Genomic DNA, 22222 nt, shown 5'->3' on the forward strand with positions numbered 1-22222 from the left:
TGTTTTTTAGGAAGTGCTTTATAGTTGTAATGGGGATATTTTATATAGTCAAATTCTTTTAATGGTGAGATAGTTTGATCAATTTTATTTAGTTTGTAGGTTTGTAAGCATAAACGTCTGTATGAATAAAGTCATATTTATGATCTTACTATTCATTTTGTGCATTTTTAAGATTATTGAGATCATATACCATTTTACTAACTGTATTTCTAAGGACTACAGAAAGTACTTACTTTTAATGGGATAAGTGAGTTTTATGTTTAATTTGTAAAAATATTTGACTTCTGTGTGTAGATGATTTATTTCCTTGCTGTTTTTTCAGGCTGGCCCTGAATGCCTTCATTGTGAAGAAGGGTGCTCTAAATCACGGCCGCTGGGTTGTCCTCATCCATGTATGTTGCCATGTCATCCTGGAGAATGTCCTCCCTGTGTTCAGATGCTTAGGATAAAATGTCACTGCAAGATTACAAGCTTATATGTGGAATGTAGGTAAGTGGACTGAAGAAAAATAGGTGTAGTACTAAAATTATTTGAATGATATTTTTGTGTAATTCTGAATCCTTTATAGTATTCTTTCAGGAGTGTTTTTCATGTTTTTCACTTGTGTTCCTTAAGCTCTGCAGGCCTAGAGTTTTCTGTAGAGATCTGAAAGGAAGAAATGTAGATTCCTTCACCTTCTACATCCTTCACTCTGATTTCAACCAGGGAAATTCTTCTTTTTTCTATTTGAGGGTTCTGTATAAAATGTTTTTGGAGAAAAGCTACATCACTGCTTCTTAACATTAGAGGAAACACTGCTATAACAGATTTTTCAAATAACTGTGTCAAACTAGAATTTTGTTTGATCAAAATTTGACTCATGGGGCAGGTTCTGTGGTGTGGTGGGTAAAGCTACCACCTGTGGTGCTAGTATTCCATATGGGTACTGGTTTGAATCCCAGTTGCCCCACTTCTGATCTAGCTCCATGCTAATGTGCCCGGGAAAGCAGCAGAGGATGGCCCAAGTGCTTGGGTCCCTGCACCCATGTGGAATCTGGAAGAGCTCTGGGCTCCTGGATTTGGATTGACCTAGCTCTAGCTGTTGCAGCCATTTGAGGAGTGACCCAGCGGATAGAAGATATTTCTCTCTCTCTCTCTGTGTGTGTGTGTCTCTCTTTTGCTCTCTAACTCTGCCTTTCTAATAAATAAATACATCTTTTAAAAATTTTATTAATTTGTACATTGTTACTTAGACATAATTTTTGAATTATGTATTTAAAAGGTGGGCCTTTGCTTATTACAAGTGTTAGTTTTAGAGCTTTTATTTTACCAGGATATGACCTATATATTTTGATTATTTCAAAAATGAAAACTTTTACATCATGGATTATGTAGAGGGCAAATAATTCCAGTTGTTTCCTACTTAATAATTATTTAACATAATTTACCATTTAACTCTCAGCTTTATAACATGCAGCTCTGTCAAGTGCACTTTTTATAAATAAATGAATATAACTTACTCTTCATCAAAGTTTCACCCACTAGTTTTAGCATCGATTTACTATTCTGGTTAAGTTATCAGTTGTTAATATGGTAATTTTCAACTGGTAATTGGTAATTTTCTACATTTATTAACTGGCATTTTTCTATAAGAAATATCCTTCCCTTCTCTTATTCATCAATGGTAGCATAGCCCAATTCTTATTTTATTCGTATCTGTTACTGTCATTTTGATGTTTAAATTATTGGATATCAAAGACCCATGGAAACACATTTGAAATATTCACATGTCCTTTTGACATGTTTCCATCATTTTTTGAGTATTTCTTGCTTCCTGGGGTAATAAAAATGTCTGAGGCTCATCTTGTACTTGACCTCTTGTAGCCCAGGGATGAGCCATTTGTCCCAGGAAGCCTTTTATTGGACAGTGAAAGCTGCTCAGTGTTACTGTTCTTCATGTGTTGTTACTTCTAGGCTATTTTGATGTATTGAGAATCATTTTTGAATTTCTTTTGTGAATTGACTATTCATATCCTTTGTGCATTTTTTTTCTTGGAGTTTTGATATTTTTTTCCCTTATGACTTCCTGGATTTCTAAATAATTCTGTATGTATTAGGGATATTAGCCTGTTAAATATGATATATTCTGCAAATATTTTCTCCCTGTTTATTATATTTTCTTTTGACTTAGTTAAGGGATTTTGTTTCATTTGCCTTGTAATCACTTTTTAACGTAATTATTTGTTGCCAGTATTTATGCCTGTTAACTGGTTTCTCTTTTTTCTGATATTGGTTAATACTTCCAATTTACTGTTAAATAGTATTGGAGATAGTGATGTCCCTGCCTTGCTCTTATCTTCATAGACTACCTCTTGTATTTCTATATTATATAAAATAATTGGCTTTATGGCAGTGTTATTCAGCAGTTCTTGTTCTTTTGAGTATGTCTTTAAGGAAGAGATAATTTATCAAATGCTTTTTTTTTTTGACATCTATGAAGATAGCCAAAAGATTATTGTTCTTGGACCTATTAATATAGTATATCCTGTTACTGAGCCCACTTTGCATTCATGGAAAATTTTCTCACTTCATTATGGTGTATTATTTTCATAATGTACTTTTGTATTTAGTTTGCTAATCATTTAGAGCTTTAAAATACTCATAAATGATATTAGTGTATAAATTTTATTTTGTGTTCATCAGATTTGGATATCAATATTATATTTGATTTATAAAATAAACTTGGTTATTTCCTTGATTTTCTGTACTTTATTTCCTTGGTTTTCTATTTTTATTTAGTTGCATCAGAATTAACTGATCATTGAGAGTTGGTGTAATTCCCCTTGGGTTTTGCCTGTGTGTTTGGTGTGTTTGGTAACTTTCTTTATTTTTCTCTAATGAAAGTTTTATGTGTTTTCCTCTCTAATGGGGTTAGTTTTGGAAAACTGTATTTTTCTTGAAAATTTATCTGCTTCTTTTTTTTTTTTAACTTTTATTTAATGAATATAAATTTCCGGTGTACAGCTTATGGATTACAATGGCTTCCCCCTCCCATAACTTCCCTCCCACCCACAAGCCTCCCCTCTCCTGCTCCCTCTCCCCTTCCATTTGCATCAAGATTCATTTTCAATTCTCTTTATATACAGAAGATCAATTTAGTATAAAGATTTCAACAGTTTGCACCCACATAGAAACACAAAGTGAAACATACTGTTTGAGTACTAGTTATAGCATTAAATCACAATGTACAGCACATTAAGGACAGAGATCCCACATGAGGAGCAAGTGCACAGTGGCTCCTGTTGTTGACCCAACAAATTGACACTCTAGTTTATGGCGCCAGTAACCACCCTAGGCTGTCGTCATGAGTTGCCAAGGCTATGGAAGCCTTCCAAGTTTGCCGACTCTGATCATATTTAGACAAGGTCATAAAAGACAGAGTGAGGATAGTAACCAATGATCCTAAGAGTCTTTCAAGTTTATTTTTATAGAGGCTTTATAGTCATGATTTTAAAAATTTTTTTCTGTCTTATGACTTTTCTGTCATTCTTTATTTGAATATTATTTACTTTTGCCCTCTCCAGTATTACCTAATAATTTTGTTTTCATTATTTAAAAGAAACCTAGGATTTCAGTTAATTCATGGGATTGGCTTTTTTACTCTTTACCACATTGATTTTTACTTTTATCATTATTTCTTTTTTAAATAACTTTTAGTTCAGAATTTAATTAAAAATTTTTTAAAGCTTTATTTGTTTATTTGAAAGTCAGAGTTACACAGAGAGAGGAGAGGCAGAGAGAGAGAGAGAGAGAGAGAGAGAGAGGTCCTCCATCCGATGATTCACTGCCCAATTGGCCACAACAGCTGGAGCTGTGCTGATCTGAAGCCAGGAGCCAGAAGCTTCTTCTGGGTCTCTCACATGGATGCAGGGGCCCAAGGATTTGGGTCATCCTCTACTGCTTTCCCAGGCCATAGCAGAGAGCTGGATAGGAAGTGGAGCAGCCGGGTCTTCAACCGGCGTCCTTATGGGATGCCAGTGGTTCAGGCCAGGGCATCAACTCGCTGTGCCACAGCACTGGCCCCCTAATTAATTTTTGTGCTTTTAGCTGTATTGTAAACATGTTTAAAGGTTATGAAATTTTCTCCAATCATTCCTTTATTCCTATTCCAAATATTTTTTTGTATATGTTACTTTCTTTGTATTTGAGAGTCCTTGTGTCTGGACTCTTTTTTTTTTTTTAATCCAGTAAATTTATTTTGTTCTGGGGGTATAGCATTCATATTTCCTGTTTTTAGTGTGTTTCCATCTCTTCAACTATGGCCTATAAGAATGAAAAAAAATGTAACAGCTTTTAATAGAGCCAGTATAAAACTTATTGGTGTTATTAAGTCAAACTTTACCATGAAAACTGAAGTGCTGTCTTAGCGATTATAGCTAACTTAATGTGAATATTTAAGATAACACTTTTAATCACCAGTAGACTAAACTTACGGTGATTTGTCTGTGTTATCTCATGAATGGAAATAGGAAAAATAAAGGAAACGAAGTAGAAAGGTGAAGGGGAAGAGAACAGTGAAGCATGTGATATAGGGAGTTTTAGATTGGCACTGGCTGTTAACTGGGATGGTGGTATATTACGCTTCTGTTCACTTGGCTATTAAAGTAGTTTTACTCCTTGATTTTTGTGACTTTTCTGAATTACTCTCTGAGTTAGATATAAAAGCACAGACTGATCTAAAATTTATTAATTTCTAACATTAATTTCTAATTTTAAAAACAACCAGAAAAACTTCTAATACACTAAATGAATTTCTTTCTTAATAGCCTAAAATTTTCCATTTGAAGTAACATTAAAAACTAGTTTGTGATTTTTATGTAGATTGTTTAATGTATTCTATTTATGAATTAAATGATTGATCAGTGACAAAAGATGAACTAGAAAGAACTGTTAAAGAGAGGCCAGGCATAAATGTATTCTGTGTATGTTTTGTATTTCCTTCTTGCAGTTATTGCCCTTTTGACATTTGATTTGTTGGTAGTGGATGGAGAGCAGGGTAGTTTGAATTATCATAACAAGTAATTGGAAGGAAATTGTTACACATAGAGGCATAATTGAAATGTATGTTGAGAAAAATGAAATAAGATAATTTTCTGGATGTGTTTGAAGTTGTGAATTATTTTTAGTAAAATTATGCTGTGAAATGGATTTTGGTTTGAGTGTCATCAAAACTTTCTTGTTTTTAGAAAAATAACCACAGCTGATGAAAATGAAAAGAATCTTCTCAGTTGTTGCAAAAATCAGTGCCCCAAAGAGGTAAGCTTGCAGAATCTTTAAAGTTGTGTCCCCTAGACATTATTTCTCTGGCTTTTTACTCTATCTTGTCTTTCTTGGCCATCTTCTTCAGGTCTTTAGTGGACCCAGTAAAATGTGGGTCCAGAAAGGAAAGGTAATTAATTGATGTCTGTAAGAATATAATCTATCCTAACTGAATGTTCTTTATGAAATTTCTTTATGAAACTTGAGGATATTATAAGTAGGAATTACCCATTAATAGTTCTTTTTACAGATTGATTTATTTGAAAGTCAGAGTTACACAGAGAGAGAAGAGGCAGAGAGAGAGAGGTGCTCCATCCACTAGTTTACTCCCCAGCTGGCCGTAACGGCTGGAGCTGTGCTGATCCAAAGCCAGGAGCCAGGAGCTTCTTCTGGGTCTCCCATGCGGGTGCAAGGGCCCAAGGACTTGGGTCATCCTCCACTGCTTTCCCAGGCCATAGCAGGGAGCTGGATCAGAAGTGGAGCAGGTGGTCCTCCATCGCCCATGTGGGATGCCGGCACTGCGGGTAGCAGCTTTACGGACTATGTCACAGCGCCAGCCCCACTGCATGTAGTTTTTTTTTTTTTTTTTTTTAAGATTTATTTTGTTTATTTGAAAGACAGAGTTACAGAGAGAGGTAGAGACAGAGAGGGAGGTCTTCCATCTGTTGGTTCACTCCCCAGATGGCTGCAACAGCTGGAGCTGAGCTGATCTGAAACCAGGAGCCAGGAGCTTCTTCTGGGTCTCCCACATGGATACAGGGGCCCAAAGGACTCTGGCCATCTTCCACTGCTTTCCCAGGCCATAGCAGAGAGCTGGATGGGAAGAGGAGCAGCTGGGACTGAAACTGGTGCCTATATGGCATGCCGGCGCTTCAGGCCAGGGCTTTAACCCACTGCACCACAGCACCAACCCCTGCATGTAGTTTTGAAATATTTATACATCATGGGATGGCTGGATCAAACCAGTTTTCATATGTATTGTCATATATACATACATATATTGTCATATGGACCTGGGCCATATTCCACTGCTTTCCCAGGCCATAGCATAGAGCTGGATGGGAAGAGGAGCAGCCAGGACTCAAACCAACACCCATATAGGATGCTGTTGCTGCACTGTGCCATAGTGCCAGCTCCAATTCTCAGCACTTTTTAAGTATTTTTAAGTATTAACTACTTTTTAAGTATTAACTATAGTCACCATGTTGTACAATGGATCTCTCAAGCTTATTCCTCCTATCTAACTGACATTTTGTGTCCTTTGACCAACATCTTCGAAACCTACTCCCTTCTCCCAGCCAGCTTCAGGTAGCCACTATTCTGCTGTATTTGTGTGAATTCAGCTTTTTAAGATTCTACATAGAAGAATCTTGTGTATTTCTACTTTCAGAAATCATTTCTGAATTTAGTTTTATCATCCCCATGTAGCTTTTCTACTATTTACTTGGACTAATTATTCAACTTTGTTGTCAAAAAATTACTCAGCTATAAACTGGTAGCAATAATACCCATTTTGGAGTATGCCATCTTGAGTATTAAATGAAACAATAACAGGTAAATATCCTGGAATATGGTAAGCACTGAATGTGTGCCATTATGGTAATGATGGTATGGGCATTTATGTACAAAGAATATTGTTTTAAAAGCTTTTATTATTATGAAAGAGAACTTTTCTTATTGGTAGTATTAAAATTGAACATGATGAATTAGACAGTACTTAATGTTGACAAGCCATTTGATCTGACTTACTAAAGTGCCAGCAGAATGTTGTTGAGAGCTGAGCAGAGTAGGAAAAACCCATCCTACTTTGAATGGAAAGGGTAAGGCATCACATCTTTAAGTGAATACTTGGGTCATTTCCAGTTCGGGTTGTTATCAAAAATGCCGCCGTGAACGTTTTTGCTTGTGCATTTTGGTACATATGTACACAGATTTCTGTAAGCATGTAGTGGTGCAATTGCTTGGTCATAAGGAATGTATAATTTCAACTTTAATAACTGAAGTCAAATTGATTTCAAGAATTGTTATTCCAGTTTGTAATCTGTAAATGGAAAATTACCAATAAGTTTTCCAATGTTCAGTACATGAAACTTCCTGTGATTTCACATCCTTGGTAACACTTGAGATTATCAAAATCTTCAATATTTGCCCATCTTTTTTGTATCTCATTGTGTCTTAATTTATATTTTCTTGTTTACTAGGGAGTTTGAATACTGTTTTAGGATTAATGGCATTATTGTTACCTGTAAACAGTGTGCTTCCAGGAGGAGTTTCAGTTGCTAGTTGCAGGCTACAGAATCAGTTTTGACTAAATTATGGTGAAAAGATAACATTTTGAGGATATAGGGGAGCATCTCACAGATTCTGAAGGAAATGCTGTGTAGTCAAACTTTGGGAAGGGAGGAACTGTGTTGCGCTGAGGGTCTTGGCAGCAGAAACTTTGGGGGTTGGGTAGTGAGATGATTATTCATACCACCAACTCTTCCTGTCCGATTCTCTGAGGAGAAAATCTGATTGATTGACCTTGGGCCCTGGGGCACCTCTGCACAGGCCTCCCTCCACAAATCCGGAACTTGAATAGGTAGCGCAGCTGTTGCTCTGACTCCTAGAGAAATTGTGGTGAACCAAGCAGCCATCGCAATTTGTGTCTTATGCAACTCCTGCCAGCACTTGATGTGGACAGGTGAAGGGATTCAGAGTAGCTGTTAGATGAGGTGGCAGAGCACAGTGAGAGACTTAGAGAAAAGAGAAGGCAGAAGGCCCAGACATAGGAAAAGAGAGATTTGGAAGATGTCAGTGAAGTTGTGAAGATTGAGTCTGAGGTTGTTCAGGAGGCAGAGAGATTCAACATAAAAAGCAGTGTGTGTGTGTGTGTGTGTGTTTTAACCTCTGATAGGCTACAGGGGTAGAGCACTAATCAGTGAAAGACCACACTTTATAGCCATGATTTTATGTAGTTTTAAAAAGATTTTCCTTTACTGATTTTTAAATGCTTCTCTTTTTTTTTTCGCTTTGAGAATTATTGATTCAAAGTTGATGCAGAGTGGTTAGTTCCTTTTAGAGGTAATGACTGGTATAATTACTTCAGAAGTTTAGGAAAGAGTATGTGGAGATGGGGAAGAGAGGATAAGGGTGAGCTAATGGCAAATGTTTGCTTGCTTTAACAAGTCAAACTGAAAGCACTGGCAGGAACGAAGGTGAGAGTGAAGTTAAGGAATACAAAGGTTTGAAACAACCACTATGAGGGACATTTTTGATAATGAGTAAATACTGAGCGTGTTCAACAGTGTAGGGCCTTGTATTATTTGTAGGGAGAAACAGAACTGAAGTGGTCCGGAATGCGTGGACTCTTCCTTAAAATACTGGGGAAAGTGGAAAATGGCCAAAATGTAAATATATAATTGCCTTGTTTGGTTTTATTTTAGCTTCCTTGCGGTCATAGATGTAAAGAGATGTGTCATCCTGGTGAATGTCCCTTTAATTGCAATCAGAAGGTAAAACTTAGATGTCCTTGTAAAAGAATAAAAAAGGTAAATATTTTAAGTTATTGAAAATATTTTTCTATGTAGGTTTTGTTTTTATATGGTTTTATTTTTTGGGTCTATAGTTTTTTGGCTTTTTTTTTTTTTGCCTTCTATTTTAAACTTTGAATCTTTTTATTATTAAAATGAGCTCACCTATTTATGCAAATGGTTATTTAAAAAATTAGCCTTGGCAATTTAGTTTTCTGCAGTTTAATAGTAGAAGAAAGATTGTTTTATGTTGGAACCAAGCTTCATGTTCCTTTTTTTGGGTAGAAACAGTGTGTTCTAGATCTGTGGTTTTAGAAACACAATGCGAGTGACAAAGTGAGTTTCATGGTTTAAGAAACAGTCTGGAATTTGCTTTGTTTTGCAGTGATTTGTGAAACTGGTTTTTGGTATCAGGATTGCCATTAGAAAACCTTGCCTTAAAAAGACCTCATATGCACAGCCTTATAAAATAACATTCAGACTTGAAAATAATTCATTTTAGTGTAAAATACTGGTAAAGAAGGAGTTAATGGACAAAAATCGGTGACTGAGAGGCCCAGGGGAAACAAACTGTACTCTTTCCTGAAGCCTATGAGAGAAAAGATGATGGCCCAATAGCCTTTAATTCTCATTTTCCCTTGAGTTCCTTGCAATGTTGACTCCTTTAAAATTTTATTCCTCCTTGACCTCTCAGTGATAGTTGGACCTCTTTTTTTTTTTTTCACATTCCTATAGTCATTCCTAAAGTTAATGTCCTTCTTCTTCTCTTTAAAATCACTCCTTTATTTATCCATACAACATATATATGTAGAGGATCTTTTATAGGTCCTTTGTTTTTCATTTATTTCCATCATTCCAATATATTTATCAAGCCACTTCTGTTTGATATACCTTTTCAGTTTTCTCTGAAATCTCATGTCTTGTCCAAATACAGTGTGCCACTTGTTAATACTTTGGAATAACTCTTTACTAGGCTTTGGCAACAACCTCATAGTTGATTTCCCTGCTTATCACATAAGTGATAAGTTTTTCATCACTTAAAAATGCATTTTCCAAGACCATATTATGTGTATGTATAAACAGACTTGGAGTACAGGGGAATCTGATACAACCTCTGCCTGCTTGTCCAGTCTCACTGCCTTGCTTTCCTCTCTGTGAATTTGTTACTTAGGTGCTCTCACATATTTGCTGTGCTCCCCTTTAGTCTTGGCCATGTATGTGTTCCTCCTTGTGTGTACACAGTGTTTTCTTCCTGCCTAGTCCGCAGTGTGAGCCCTGCCTCGTTTCTGAAAGCCATCCTCCCCTTGACTCCTTTCCTCTTGGCTTTCTTTGTAGTTATTTCACAATTTAGAGCTTTGAGATTTTAGGGAGGTCTCAAACCTTGTTTCCTCATCTGCAAGCAGCATTTATGCAGATTCATTGTAAAGAATATAAGAGGAAATATATATATATATATATATATATATATATATATATATATAATCTTTTAGCACAGTGACCACTATCCTTAACTAGTAGCTATTATTACTGATTTAACACTTAAAACTTATTGTATTCTTTTCCTTATTGTGTTCCTGTCACAGCGTGTGGCATGTGATAGACATGCTGAAAGTACTTTTGAAAGAGGAAGAATAAAATCCTCCTTCCAGGCTTTTTATAATGTCTATAAACTCAATAGTACTTAATTTGTCTCCAGTGATTGTTCATGAAATGTTTTCATCTGTCTGAACTATCCTTGGAGGATGCCAAGTTCAGCTAAAAATGAAGCATTAAGGGGGAAAATCCCCTCCAAGTGGTTGAATTTCACTAGTGTTCTCACTAATGTATATTCACTTTACTCATAGGATTTGGTGATCTCATTTATAAGCTGTAGTTAATTTGAACCAAAAAACCTCAAGTTTGAAGGTGTGGTAGGATAGGAGAAACTGGTACAAAGACGTGCACTTAGAGCAAAAGTGATATTGGCAACAAGAAATAGGGAATAGGGGCCGGCATTGTGGCATAGTAGGTTAGGCCTCTACCTCAATGCTAGCAACTTGTTTGGGTGTAGTTTCTGTCTCAGCTGCTCCACTTCCAATCTAGTTCCCTCCTAATGGCCTGGGAAAGCAGCAAAAGATGGTTCAAGTGGTTGGGCCCCTGCACCCACGTGGGAGACTCAGAAGTTCCTTGCTCCTAGCTATTTGTGACCATTTGGGGAACGAACCAGTGGATGACAGATCTGTCTCTCCCTCTTTAATTCTGCCTTTCAAGTAAATAAATAAACATTTTTTTAAAAAAAGGAATGAATAAAAGGTAGATAAAAGCACTACTAAAACAAATTCTAGGACTGTTGAATATTAGAACCATTATCTTGGTCAACTCAGTAGTCATTTTATAATAGCATAGTGCAGAAATTGATCATAGTATTAATGTCATCAAGAATATAGTAGATTAGTGTTATTTTGTTAAGGAGGCAGGGAAGGGCAAACATAGCTTCATTTTTACCTAAACTTAGAAAAAAAAAACAACAGCAGTTTTAGTAATTTAGAGAGAAAACATGTAGCTCTCCAGAAAACTCTGGAGCTACACTATCTGAGATTGTAGCCATCAGCCACATGTGGCTTTGTAAATATATATTTTAATGCATTAGCAAGAAATACAAATTTGGATTCCTCAGGTTCATAAGCCACATTTCAAGTGTCCATTAGCCATATGTTAGTGTGGTATTAGTATTATAGTGCAGATTTACAACATTTCCACATGCCAAAATGCTCTGTGCAGACAACACAGCTCTAGAACTTTTTAGTCTCTGGAAACCTTACAGGGATAACAAGAAACAAAAAGGAAAAGTAAAGAAGAAAAACAAAGAGGAAATAATAAGTCAATAGTGGCATTCAATAAATATTTATTTTATGGATTATTTTAATTTTATGATAGTTAATTTTTCAATTAAGAGAAACTAAAGGAGTAATCACTATTTGAACCAAGATGGTTAATGCTTATAACTTGATATCATTAAATGTTAGTGGGTGTGACTGCGAAACAGTGTTTATAATGTTAAGATGTTACATAAACTCTTTGTGAAATTTAGTTAGGACATTGACAGAAAGATCATTTGGAATTTGGATTATTTGTAGGAACTTCAGTGCAACAAAGTACGTGAAAATCAAATTTCAGTAGAATGTGACACAACGTGTAAGGAAATGAAGAGAAAAGCATCTGAGGTAATGTCTCACTAAATATCATTTTAAATGTGCTAATGCCCTTCCATATGTTTTTGTACATTTATGTGCTCTTTAAAAAGCTTTGAAAGCTCATCTTCTATAATAAAAACCTGCTATATTATAGGCCTATTTTGAATCCAAGCTGTGTTTTTGTGTATTATAGATTCCTAATATGCTAACTCAAGAGGAATATTAAAAATTTTTAAATATTTCAGTTTACAGTGTTTTAATTTTTGAATTGTGATCTAACATCTATTATAGTAGTTAAGCTGAAATGTAAGGTATAAAACTCCACCCATTTCTTCCATCCTTTCCCCGTCTCCACCATAATCTATTAATGCCTTGGTGAAAATTCTCAGTATAACATGTACATTTCTTTAAATTATTTCCATTATAAAGCTTCCAGGAGTTGCGATGTGTTAATGGGGTCTGAGGTGGGAAGATACTAAAATTCTATATAAAATTAATGATTAAATTGTTAACTTATTTATAAATGTATATAAACAGATAAAAGAAGCAGAAGCCAAAGCTGTTCTTGAAGAGGAAAAACGAAGACAACAGGTAACTAAACAAAATATGCAGGTTTATGTGGCATTATTGTTAGATTTTGTGTAAATACAGGGTATATTCCAAGTACGTGCTAGGAACTGTGAACTCTCTTCTGAACTGAAACTATCATAATTTTTTCAAAACAAAAGTGAGTCATCTATTGACTTCACTCCAGGTATGTTAAAACTCTGAGAAGGCCTGAGACCCATACATTCCCAAATATTTTATATATTCTCCATTTATTTCCATGTGGATTTTATCCATTCTTCAGTTGTAGTTCTTTTTGTGGTAGGGATACAGGAGAGGGGATGTCCTCATTGTTGCATGTCACCTCCTAAACACCATGTTTTCACTCAGCCAGAGGTATTTGAGTATCCATTTGCTGAGTTACAAATCCATCTTTAATAAATAAGTGTTGTTTACTAACTAGTATGTTTGTTTTACTAAATCACTCCCTTATTTCCTCATTAGATCATTAAATGCAGAGTAATTAGCTTTTTTTTAATTATTATTTCTTTGATAACAAGTACAATCCTGATAATCCTGGTTTCCTCAGAGGTTCGTGGGAGTGGCTTAACTTTCTAATAGAGATGTGTAAGTACTTGTCAGTTTGTATCTTAAGATACAAACTTACCAGGCAAGGTATATTATATCTACATTTACATGAATGAGGAAACTGAAACTTGCGTGACATGTGGAAGGAGGTTAGAAATAATGTTAGAAATAATTCATGTGCGAAGTAAAGAGTGGTCAGGATTACCTCTGACACCTCATGGTTCTGTAAAGTTAATTTGCCTAATAGCTCTAAAATAAGTTATCCAAACTAATTCAGCAAAAATATAGGTTGACTGAAATCCTGGCAGATTAAATTATTAAGAATAACTTCTTTCCTCCTCTTATCCTCTACCTTTGTTTTATGGATGAAAATCTTAAATGTTTCCTATTTACTGAATATGCATTTCCTATTTACAGAAAATATAGAATATAATGTTTACTTGATCACTGTAGTCATCATTTAAGCATCACTTACTTTCCTATGTCAGTGGTGCTTAAGTTTGGCTCTTTTTATGATATTTTAACTCTTTTCTGTATATCAATAATACCACTTTGGATATTCAGACATCTGGACTCATTAAAGAATTAAGTATTTCATAAGCTCTTCAAATGTGGTTAATGGCCACAATAATGGACATGTTAACTGAAAGTTACGTTTCCTTCTCTTTCCATCAATTTAAAGCATGAAACATTTTTCCTCTTGAATTTTTTGCTGTTTTTTTTTTTTTTTTTTTTTTTTTTTTTTTTTTTTTTTTTTTTAGGTAGAGTTATGGACAGTGAGAGAGAGACAGAGAGAAAGATCTTCCTTCCATTGGTTCACTCCCCTAATGGCCGCCATGGCCGGTGATGCGCCAGTCCGAAGCCAGGAGCCGGGTGGTGCTTCCTCCCGGTCTCCCATGCAGGTGCAGGGACTCAAGCAATTGGGCCATCCTCCACTGCCCTCCCAGGCCACAGCAGAGAGCTGGACTGGAAGAGGAGCAACCGGGACTAGTACCCGGTGCCCCAACTGGGACTAGAACCCGGGGTGCGGGCGCCGCAGGCAGAGGATTAGCCAAGTGAGCCAAGGCGCCGTCCCGCTGTTTGTTTTTAAATGTATTTGATAAAGAGAAGCAACTTCTAGCAACTTCTTTCTCTACTTAAATTTCTTCCCTAAAAACCACTGTTTATTACTTGCATTATAAAAAAGTAGAATTGTAGCTATGTTTATTTTCTCTGGGCATCACTTAGTACTTGCTATAAGCAGGTGTTGAAGTGTGACTGCAATGTGCATATTTTAAGGCACTCTGTTAATCAAACATACTAATATTTAGTGTCAAAGTCAGGCCTACAGTGTCAAGTCATCCTTTCTATTATTCCCCATTTCCCTCGCTGTTTCCCAGTTGAATGCAACAAGTCGTGGACAGAGGATTTAAAAAAATTAATATATTTATGATATATCATTATTACTAAGACATTTCTCTATTTTCATTGAAATGGGAAGATTGAAATCAATGTATGAATTGGATTTAATAAAATTGATTTTGTTTTGATTCAGGCTGAACTGGAGGCTTTTGAAAACAGGCTGAAGGGTCGTCGGAAGAAAAACCGGAAAAGAGATGAAGTGACAGTTGAGCTATCATCCTGGCAAAAATATAAATATTATGTTCTTCCAGTGTGTGGGATAGTGTTTGCAGTGTTTGCATGGTACATTGCCCGCGATGTGGATTAAAAAATATTTTGATCTTTTAATATACCTCAGATTGGATTTGTTAAGTTGCTAAATTTAGAATACTAGAAAACATATATTGTAGAACATGCTACATAGTCACATTCATCTCTGTATTCTCTTCAGTCGTTTGAAGGACAGAATGTTAAGCTTTTGATTAGTATACTAGAAAGACAGTATAACACAGTTTAAAGTAAAAGCATGACTGAAAATATTTCATAAGGTTTAGCTAAAGGAGGAGTAACATGTTTGTTGTTCATTGTGCTTTCTTGTATTAACTCAGTTATTTAATAGTTCAAGCCAACTTTTTTGTTTTTTGTAAGATTCAGATGAAACTGAGCCATATGCACAGTTAGGGGACTATTTCTTAAAAGTTTTGGTTACTTAGGATACTTGATCATGTAACTTTGTACTTTTTTTTTTAAAGGTTCTCTAAAAATCTTCTAAAATTATAACATGAAATTGTATAATTGGATTCCAGAAGTTGGTTTTTTAGTGTGGACTGTTTATCAGTCATTGAAATAAATTTCAATGTAGTGCGTTTTTCAGAAACTTAGTTGTTTTCAACAAACACCAGTCTTGGTTCTTCACATGTGGCTATTTCTTGTATAAGAAGCTTTTGAGTGGAATTGGCATGTTTTGTAAAACTCGTATGTATCTTTTAAAAATAATAATAAAATTAAAACTAATATTTATGAGCAATATATGCTGAGCAAGGGCTTATAATCTTTATGTACTTTATTTTCATTTCTCTTGACCACAGTTCTGAATAGTTAGAGATAACCAGTTCTTAATGGAAAACAAACTGATGGAGAAATACCAGTGAGCCACATCTGTTTGATTGTAAGGCATTGTAAGGAGTTTTCCTGTTTAATTTTTGTATGTTAATGTTTTCATTAAAATTTTTCATACCAAATTTGCAATCTAGAATATTTATTTTTAAATATCCAAGAGGCTGTATTTTTGTTAGACATTTATACCAGTGTATAAAACTGTAATACTTGATGTAGAACACAGTAATTGATAGGTGATAAAATATGATAGGAGTACAGTTAAATATAAAGAAGAATTTTAAAAAATTTTGCTCAGTAATACAAAAAATTATAATGTTACTTTTTTTAAAGATTTTAGTTATTTATTTGAGAGGTAGAGTTACAGAGAGAGGGAGAGACAGAGAGGTCTTCCGTCTGCTGGTTCACTCCCCAAATGGCCACATGGCTGGAGCTGAGCCAATCTGAAGCTAGGAGCCAGAAGCTTCCTCTGGGTCTCCCATGCAGCTGCAGGAGCCCAAGCACTTGGGTCGTCCTCTACTGCTTTCCCAGGCCATAGTAGAGAGCTGTTTTGGAAGAGGAGCAGCTGAAACCAGAGCTGGTGCCCATATGGGATGCTGGTTTCGCATCCCTGCACCACAGTGCCAGTCATGTTATATTCTTTAATTGAATATTAGTGAGTGTGGAATTAGCAGAATTAAAGGGCACCTTTCTAGGCTTTAGGTTTTGATTTTTTTTTTTTTAAACCATTCCCTAATATAAAGTTACTGGGTTAATGTTTCAGGAGCATTAAATCAGAACTGTATTTAACTTATTACCTGTTTTAACAAAAATGAATCTTAGGAGTATGAATGACTAGGTGTTATGTGGAAAGCCATTTCCACGTAATTTATAATCTTAGTATATATTAAGCAGGCTTGAAGCCTGGTCATGTCTGTTGTTTCTTGGGCTTCTGCTCTTACTAACAAAATTTTTTCAGTTTGTGGGGAAGAATTTAGTGAGCAAAGGAAAGAGGTTGCATGAATGATAAAGTAAATTTTTGTTGTTTTTTACTTCTTTGGCTTGCTCAGAGCTTAATTAATTTGCCCCAAATCACACAGCTATTGCTTCATTGATTCAGCCAACAGAAGTGAATCCTGTACGATAGGAACTTCTAGGTACTGGTGATAATGACGACCCTCCTCTCAGATTGCCACTAAGGAACAGAAGAGAGCAGGCAGGAAATAGACACACCGAAAATGGACATGGATTCATGTGTGATAAGTGGTGTCAAGAAATAAGACCGGTGGTATAGAAAGTGTTGGAAGTAGAGGTGAAGCAACACCAGCTAATTTAGATTGGGAAAGGCCCTCCAAGAGAGGGTTTTCTTCTTGTTGCAGTGGCCAGCGTTGGGAGGTTTGAGCAGGGCAGAGATTTTATTTGAGGAAAGATTGAATGGGGCCAGAGGGCAAGCGTAAAACTGGGGGAAGATGAGTAGCTTCGGGTTAGTGGTGGCATTCCCACACTGACTGTGCCTGGCTCTAGTTCCCCTGCTTCCCCATCACCCTGCAGAAATGCACAGTGAGCTCAAGTGCAGTGAATGAAGCAGGACAGCAAGTAAGTGAGTTTGGTCAAAAGGAAGTTACATTGTGTCTAAATACTTAAAAGGGTTTGTACTGATAGAAATGAAGTAGTTCAAATTGTCTCTTGTTTCCATCTGAGTCAACTGAAGAATGGAAAAAGTTACCTGGTAGCTGCTAAGAATGACAGGTAAAATTAGAAAACATGATCCTGTTAGTTTCCTACTTACCTTGTGACATTAACAAAGTTTGCTAGCTTACTGGTTCAAATTGGTAGAATAGGTGTACACACACATTATATGGAAATCTGATGTTTTCCAGTTTAATCACTTGTAGGATTTTCCCAGCACCTAACATTTGTATTTCAGATAATTTCATGATTCACATCGAAATGAAGTGCAGTCTCAAATAAATAAGCACAGTTGTTACTGAAATTGCCAGAAGAACTTTATCAAAGCACAGCATTGAAAACACTAGCTTTTTGTGAAGAAATCTGTAATGCTTGAACTTTATGGTTGTGATGTTTGAAATTTGAAACACAGATATTTCTCTGTGGTGGTGTTCAGAGATGGTTTATAAGGAATGTTTAGCTCTTCATACTGTTACAAATGCCTCTTGAATAATAGCAGAAACAAACTTTATTTAGAAATAGATAATATTTAAGATAAAAGATGGAGAGATTTGTTTTAAAGTGCACCTTTTCCTTTCAGAAATACTTTATCTTTGCCTTGATTCCTTGCACAGTGGATATAGCAATTGACTCTGTTGACATGCATATAATCTGTGTGGTGAATCTTTCCATCTGATCAAATGACTGAAAATTAAGCCAGATTAAGACAGTAGGAATGAAAGATCATCTATGTGAGGCATCTAGCTTGTTACCAATGGTGTTTTTCTGAGCTTCAGGCCTTGGTGTATTTGGGCATCATCTAGCCTTGTATAGTCAGGATTATTGAGACAGTGTAAGATACTCAGATCTCCAGGATAAAGGTATTGGTATTGGGTATTGAATCAAGAACATTAGAGGTGCAGCAGGAGCCAATGTTTGTGGGATCAATTATTGAGCAGTAAAGGGGGAGAACTGCAGAAAACCTATGAAGATTTAGGTGGCATGTCCTGTTTTGTTGGCCAGTCCTTGGTTACTGGAAAGTGAGGTACATGTCTAGGTTACAGAACTAGAGTTGACATAAAGTACTTCTGTCTCTGGTTCTGTGGAATTTGCCCACTTTATTGAGAAACAGTGATTAGACCCGGGGAGCTTTGTGGAGTGAGGAAGAAGCAGAGGACTGGCCACTAGCTCCTAGAACACATGTGAATTTGAGGTTGATGGGAGGAGTTGGGAGCCCTGATGCCCTCTGGAGACTTTGAAGAGAGAAGAGAGACCAGGTATCCACCTGGGAAACGATTTTCCTGTGTTTCGAATGTTGTTTTATGGAGTCAAGTTCAGGTTTATTGTTTGCTGAGCTTTTTTCATGCTACTTTCTCTTTCCAATTCATGTTGGGACATGTCTCTAAATGGTTCTCTGAAGAATTATCCATGGAGAGCTTGAAATTCCACAGTCCAGATTCCTTGGGTTAAAACATCCCTACAGAGAGTTGCCCAACCGGGCAAACTCATCAGCTCATCCTCTATCTTAAGACATGTTTTCCTCGGAACACTAAATAGTAGCTTGTGTTGTGTGGTTAGCATGTGCATTCCATGAGACCCAGGGACAGTTTTGTTTACTGCTGCAATCCTGAGGTCGAGGGAACCATGCCTTGTCACGGACTAGATGCTGGTATTAGTTTCCTGGGGCCTTTGTAATAAATACCACATCTAGGTGGCTTAAAACAGCAAAAATATGTTCTCTGACAGTTCAAGTGGCCAGAAGTTAAAAGTTAAGGTGCAGAAGGGTTAGATCCCTTTGCAGGCTCAGGGAAACTGCTTCTCTCCCTGCTCGTGGGCAGCAGGCCTTGGCATTTCTTGTGGATGCCACTCTCCCCCGTGTTCACATCACCTTGTTTGATCTCTTACAAGGATATTTTCTTTGGATTTAGAGGACATCTCATTACAATACGATTTCCTCTTAAATAACTCCATCTACAAAGGGCGCTCTTAGTAAGGAGGGTCACATTCTGAGAGGAGAGAGTGATGCTAATTTTAGGGAGAACACTAACCCACTACAGTGCTCAGTAAAATTGTGTTGTACAGAGAGAAGAGAATTTATTCATCCAACAGATACTCAGCACTGGGCATTTTCATCCTTGTGTTCTAATTGTGCTACAGAAGGTACAGTTAAGGAAGCCAGTCTGTGGTTCTACCACTTCCTGATTTGTGAGGTCTCGGACCACTTCTGTAAGCTCAGTCTCCTTTGTGAAAGAAATAATGAGTACCTAATAGGCTTTAGTTATGATTATGCATATGCAAATACTTTAAAGTACTTTACATATTTTTCAGTATCCATAATGTCCCATGAGATGGGCTGCCTATTTTTCTTTTTTATGTTTGAGGAAACTAAGTTTGTTCCAAGAATTTAAAAACAGATACTATGTATGTCACTTTGTGGAGTGCTTGGTACATAATGCTTTGAGACTCTTAGCTGAAATATAGAGGAATGTGATATAATCTTTCACTTGAAGACTTCTCTTACAAATTGATCCACAAATCATAAGGAGAAAAAAACAACTTGTGAACTGAGGTATCTCACCTTTTGCTCATTGATCCCTGTAATTGAGGGAACACTATTGGTGGGAGGACTAAGCAGGTGCTAGCCAAAGGGCACTTGGGCAGACCACAGTATGGGCCCTGAGGTGTGCCAGAGTGCTAAAAGTAAAATTCCTTTGAAATTTCTTAGGGGCCAGTTCTTATTACCTTCTACCCAATGACCACTATGGTGTATTAGGATGAGAGATTGATGTCCCAAAAATATTAGATACAATGACTACCTGAGTTAACTTTTATCATACACTGAGTTCAGTGAGCTAGAATACCAGAGTACTTCAAAAAGTTCATGGAAGGGTGGGTATGTGGGGCAGTAGTTAGAGGCTGTCTCAGATGCCTGCATCCTGTTATCTCAGTACCTAGGCTACAGTCCTGGCTCTGCTTCCAATTTCAGCTTCCTGCTGCTTCCTGCCACTTCCTGCCGGCATGCTCCCTGGAAGGTATCTGGTGATGGCTCAAGAAATTGGGGCCCTGTCACTTATGTGGGAGACCTGGGTTGAGTTCAAAGCTCTTGGCTTTGGCCTGGCTCAGTCCTAGCTATTCCCAGCATTTGGGGCATGAACCACATGGATAGGAGATTGCTCTGTCTCTGCCTTTCAAATAAGTAAAGTTAATCAAAACCAAAAAGTTCATAGAAAATGAAATTAAAAGATAATTTCATTTTGGCTCAGGAGATTTTGAAATTCTTGCATAGTTTTTTAATAAAACACATTTTTCATGGATTTTTTGGAAGACCCTTCAGATGCATGTATTTCTAACTTTTTGTACTGAAATAAATCTTTTAATTCTATTTTCTGTGAACCTTTTGAATATTTGGGAAGCTGTGGGTATGTTTTCTACTCTGAAGCAAAATAAACTCTGCCCCTCTCTGCAAAGGTACATTTCCAGTGTGCCTGTTTCTTGCCATTCTTCAACATTTTTATTCTGAAGGCTTTGCATCTGTATATCTATCTTGTCTAGAAATACTGCATTCTAACTCCATAAAACCATCCTCCCATTATTCACAAGTATTTCTTGCACTTTGCATATCTGTATATTTGTTTAAGCATATTTATTCCATTAGACTGAAAGTTCTGTGAGGGCAGGCATTCTGTGTGTTTAGTTCATCTGGCAGCTGGCAAACCCTAGATGAGTTGAATATTCCTTCAACTAAGACAAGCCTTGGGGTGCATATTTTTAGCCACTCCTTGTCTGTTAACATATTGGAATGCTAGCTGCTTCTCTAAGGTAACTCTTGTTCTCAAATTGCCTTCATTTGTAGTACTAAGGATTGGTTTGGTCTGTAATATATTTGGATGATTTTACTAACACCTTGGTTAGTAAAATCATCCTTTCCAAGGGTATATTCACTACCTCTAAGTTAATTTGTCTATGAATCTCTTTAAGATTTGTGTTTTTTTTTTATTTTAAGTTATCTGACTAGTTGGTTATATGCTTGAAGTGCTAGACAAAAATTTCAAAAGGCCAGAAGTGTTTCTTTTTGTAAAACTAAACTATTTTAAGAAACTAGGTGATTAACTTTAAAATAAGTTGAACTGCAAATGTGAGGTTTTTTTTTTTTTTAAGTATTCATTCTGGTACACTTGGTAACGAAATGGTTGGGTTTTCTTTCTAACAGGAGAGTTTAAGGAATGTGTATTTTACACCATCGGGGCAATCTATGTTCTAGAGCAGAGGACCACAGTATAGTAATGGAGACTGATCAGTCTCAAATCCACCGGTTGAGCTCCTTTAATTTCATAGTAGCACCTCCACCAGAGGGCAGAAAGTAGAAAGGAAACAAGAAGCAGAAATGCTGGACTCCAGGAAGCCCGTAGAAAACTTGGTGACTGAATCCAATCTGATTTTATAGACTCCCAGAAAGCCCACTCCATGAGTACGCCATGTTCAGGGTCGAGCTGAGACATGAACCTCCTCGCTCAGGAGTCCCAGGCTGCACCCCTAAGGTGTGATAAGGCAGTATCTTAGGAAGAAGAACACAATTCTGAAATGGCACTGCCTCCAGGAATCCCAACTCAGCCACTTGCTACCCAAATACTCACAGGCTGGTTACTTCAATGTCCTGTCCTGAATCTGTGCTCTCAATACAATAATAGCACCTACCTCACAGTGGCTGGCAGTACTTAAAGAGGAAATTTACATCATGTGTTCACTGGCACAAAGCCGACCATATCCCAAGAGTTTCATGTGTGTGAATTATGATACTTTGTCAGGTACTGGATTCCAAATCTGAAGTTAGAGTAACATGGAATCAGTGTTTCAGTCTTTTTCCTGGGCAAATGCACTGTGTTCTGTTCTACCTTGCATCTCATCTCAGAAATAAAATACAGATTTTGTCCCTCTATTTCCTACTTTTTACAATTTTTGTTC

The 22222-nt window shown here is 36.6% G+C and overlaps 1 protein-coding gene across 2 annotated transcripts in view; it reads left to right on the forward strand.

The window, feature by feature from the left end:
- NFXL1 (nuclear transcription factor, X-box binding like 1) overlaps positions 1 to 15738 on the forward strand; it is a 56728-nt gene extending 40990 nt beyond the window's left edge. For both annotated transcript variants that reach the window (XM_062213286.1, XM_062213285.1), the window contains 6 exons: positions 323 to 489; positions 5226 to 5295; positions 8724 to 8828; positions 11927 to 12013; positions 12521 to 12574; positions 14652 to 15738. In XM_062213286.1, the coding sequence (XP_062069270.1) occupies positions 323 to 489; positions 5226 to 5295; positions 8724 to 8828; positions 11927 to 12013; positions 12521 to 12574; positions 14652 to 14825 (657 nt within the window). In that variant the 3' untranslated portion in view covers positions 14826 to 15738. The remainder of the gene's footprint in view (positions 1 to 322; positions 490 to 5225; positions 5296 to 8723; positions 8829 to 11926; positions 12014 to 12520; positions 12575 to 14651) is intronic.
- The last annotated feature ends 6484 nt before the right edge of the window (positions 15739 to 22222 follow it).

Source organism: Lepus europaeus, chromosome 16 (assembly GCF_033115175.1).
Source record: "Lepus europaeus isolate LE1 chromosome 16, mLepTim1.pri, whole genome shotgun sequence".
Classification (NCBI taxonomy): Eukaryota; Metazoa; Chordata; class Mammalia; order Lagomorpha; family Leporidae; genus Lepus; species Lepus europaeus.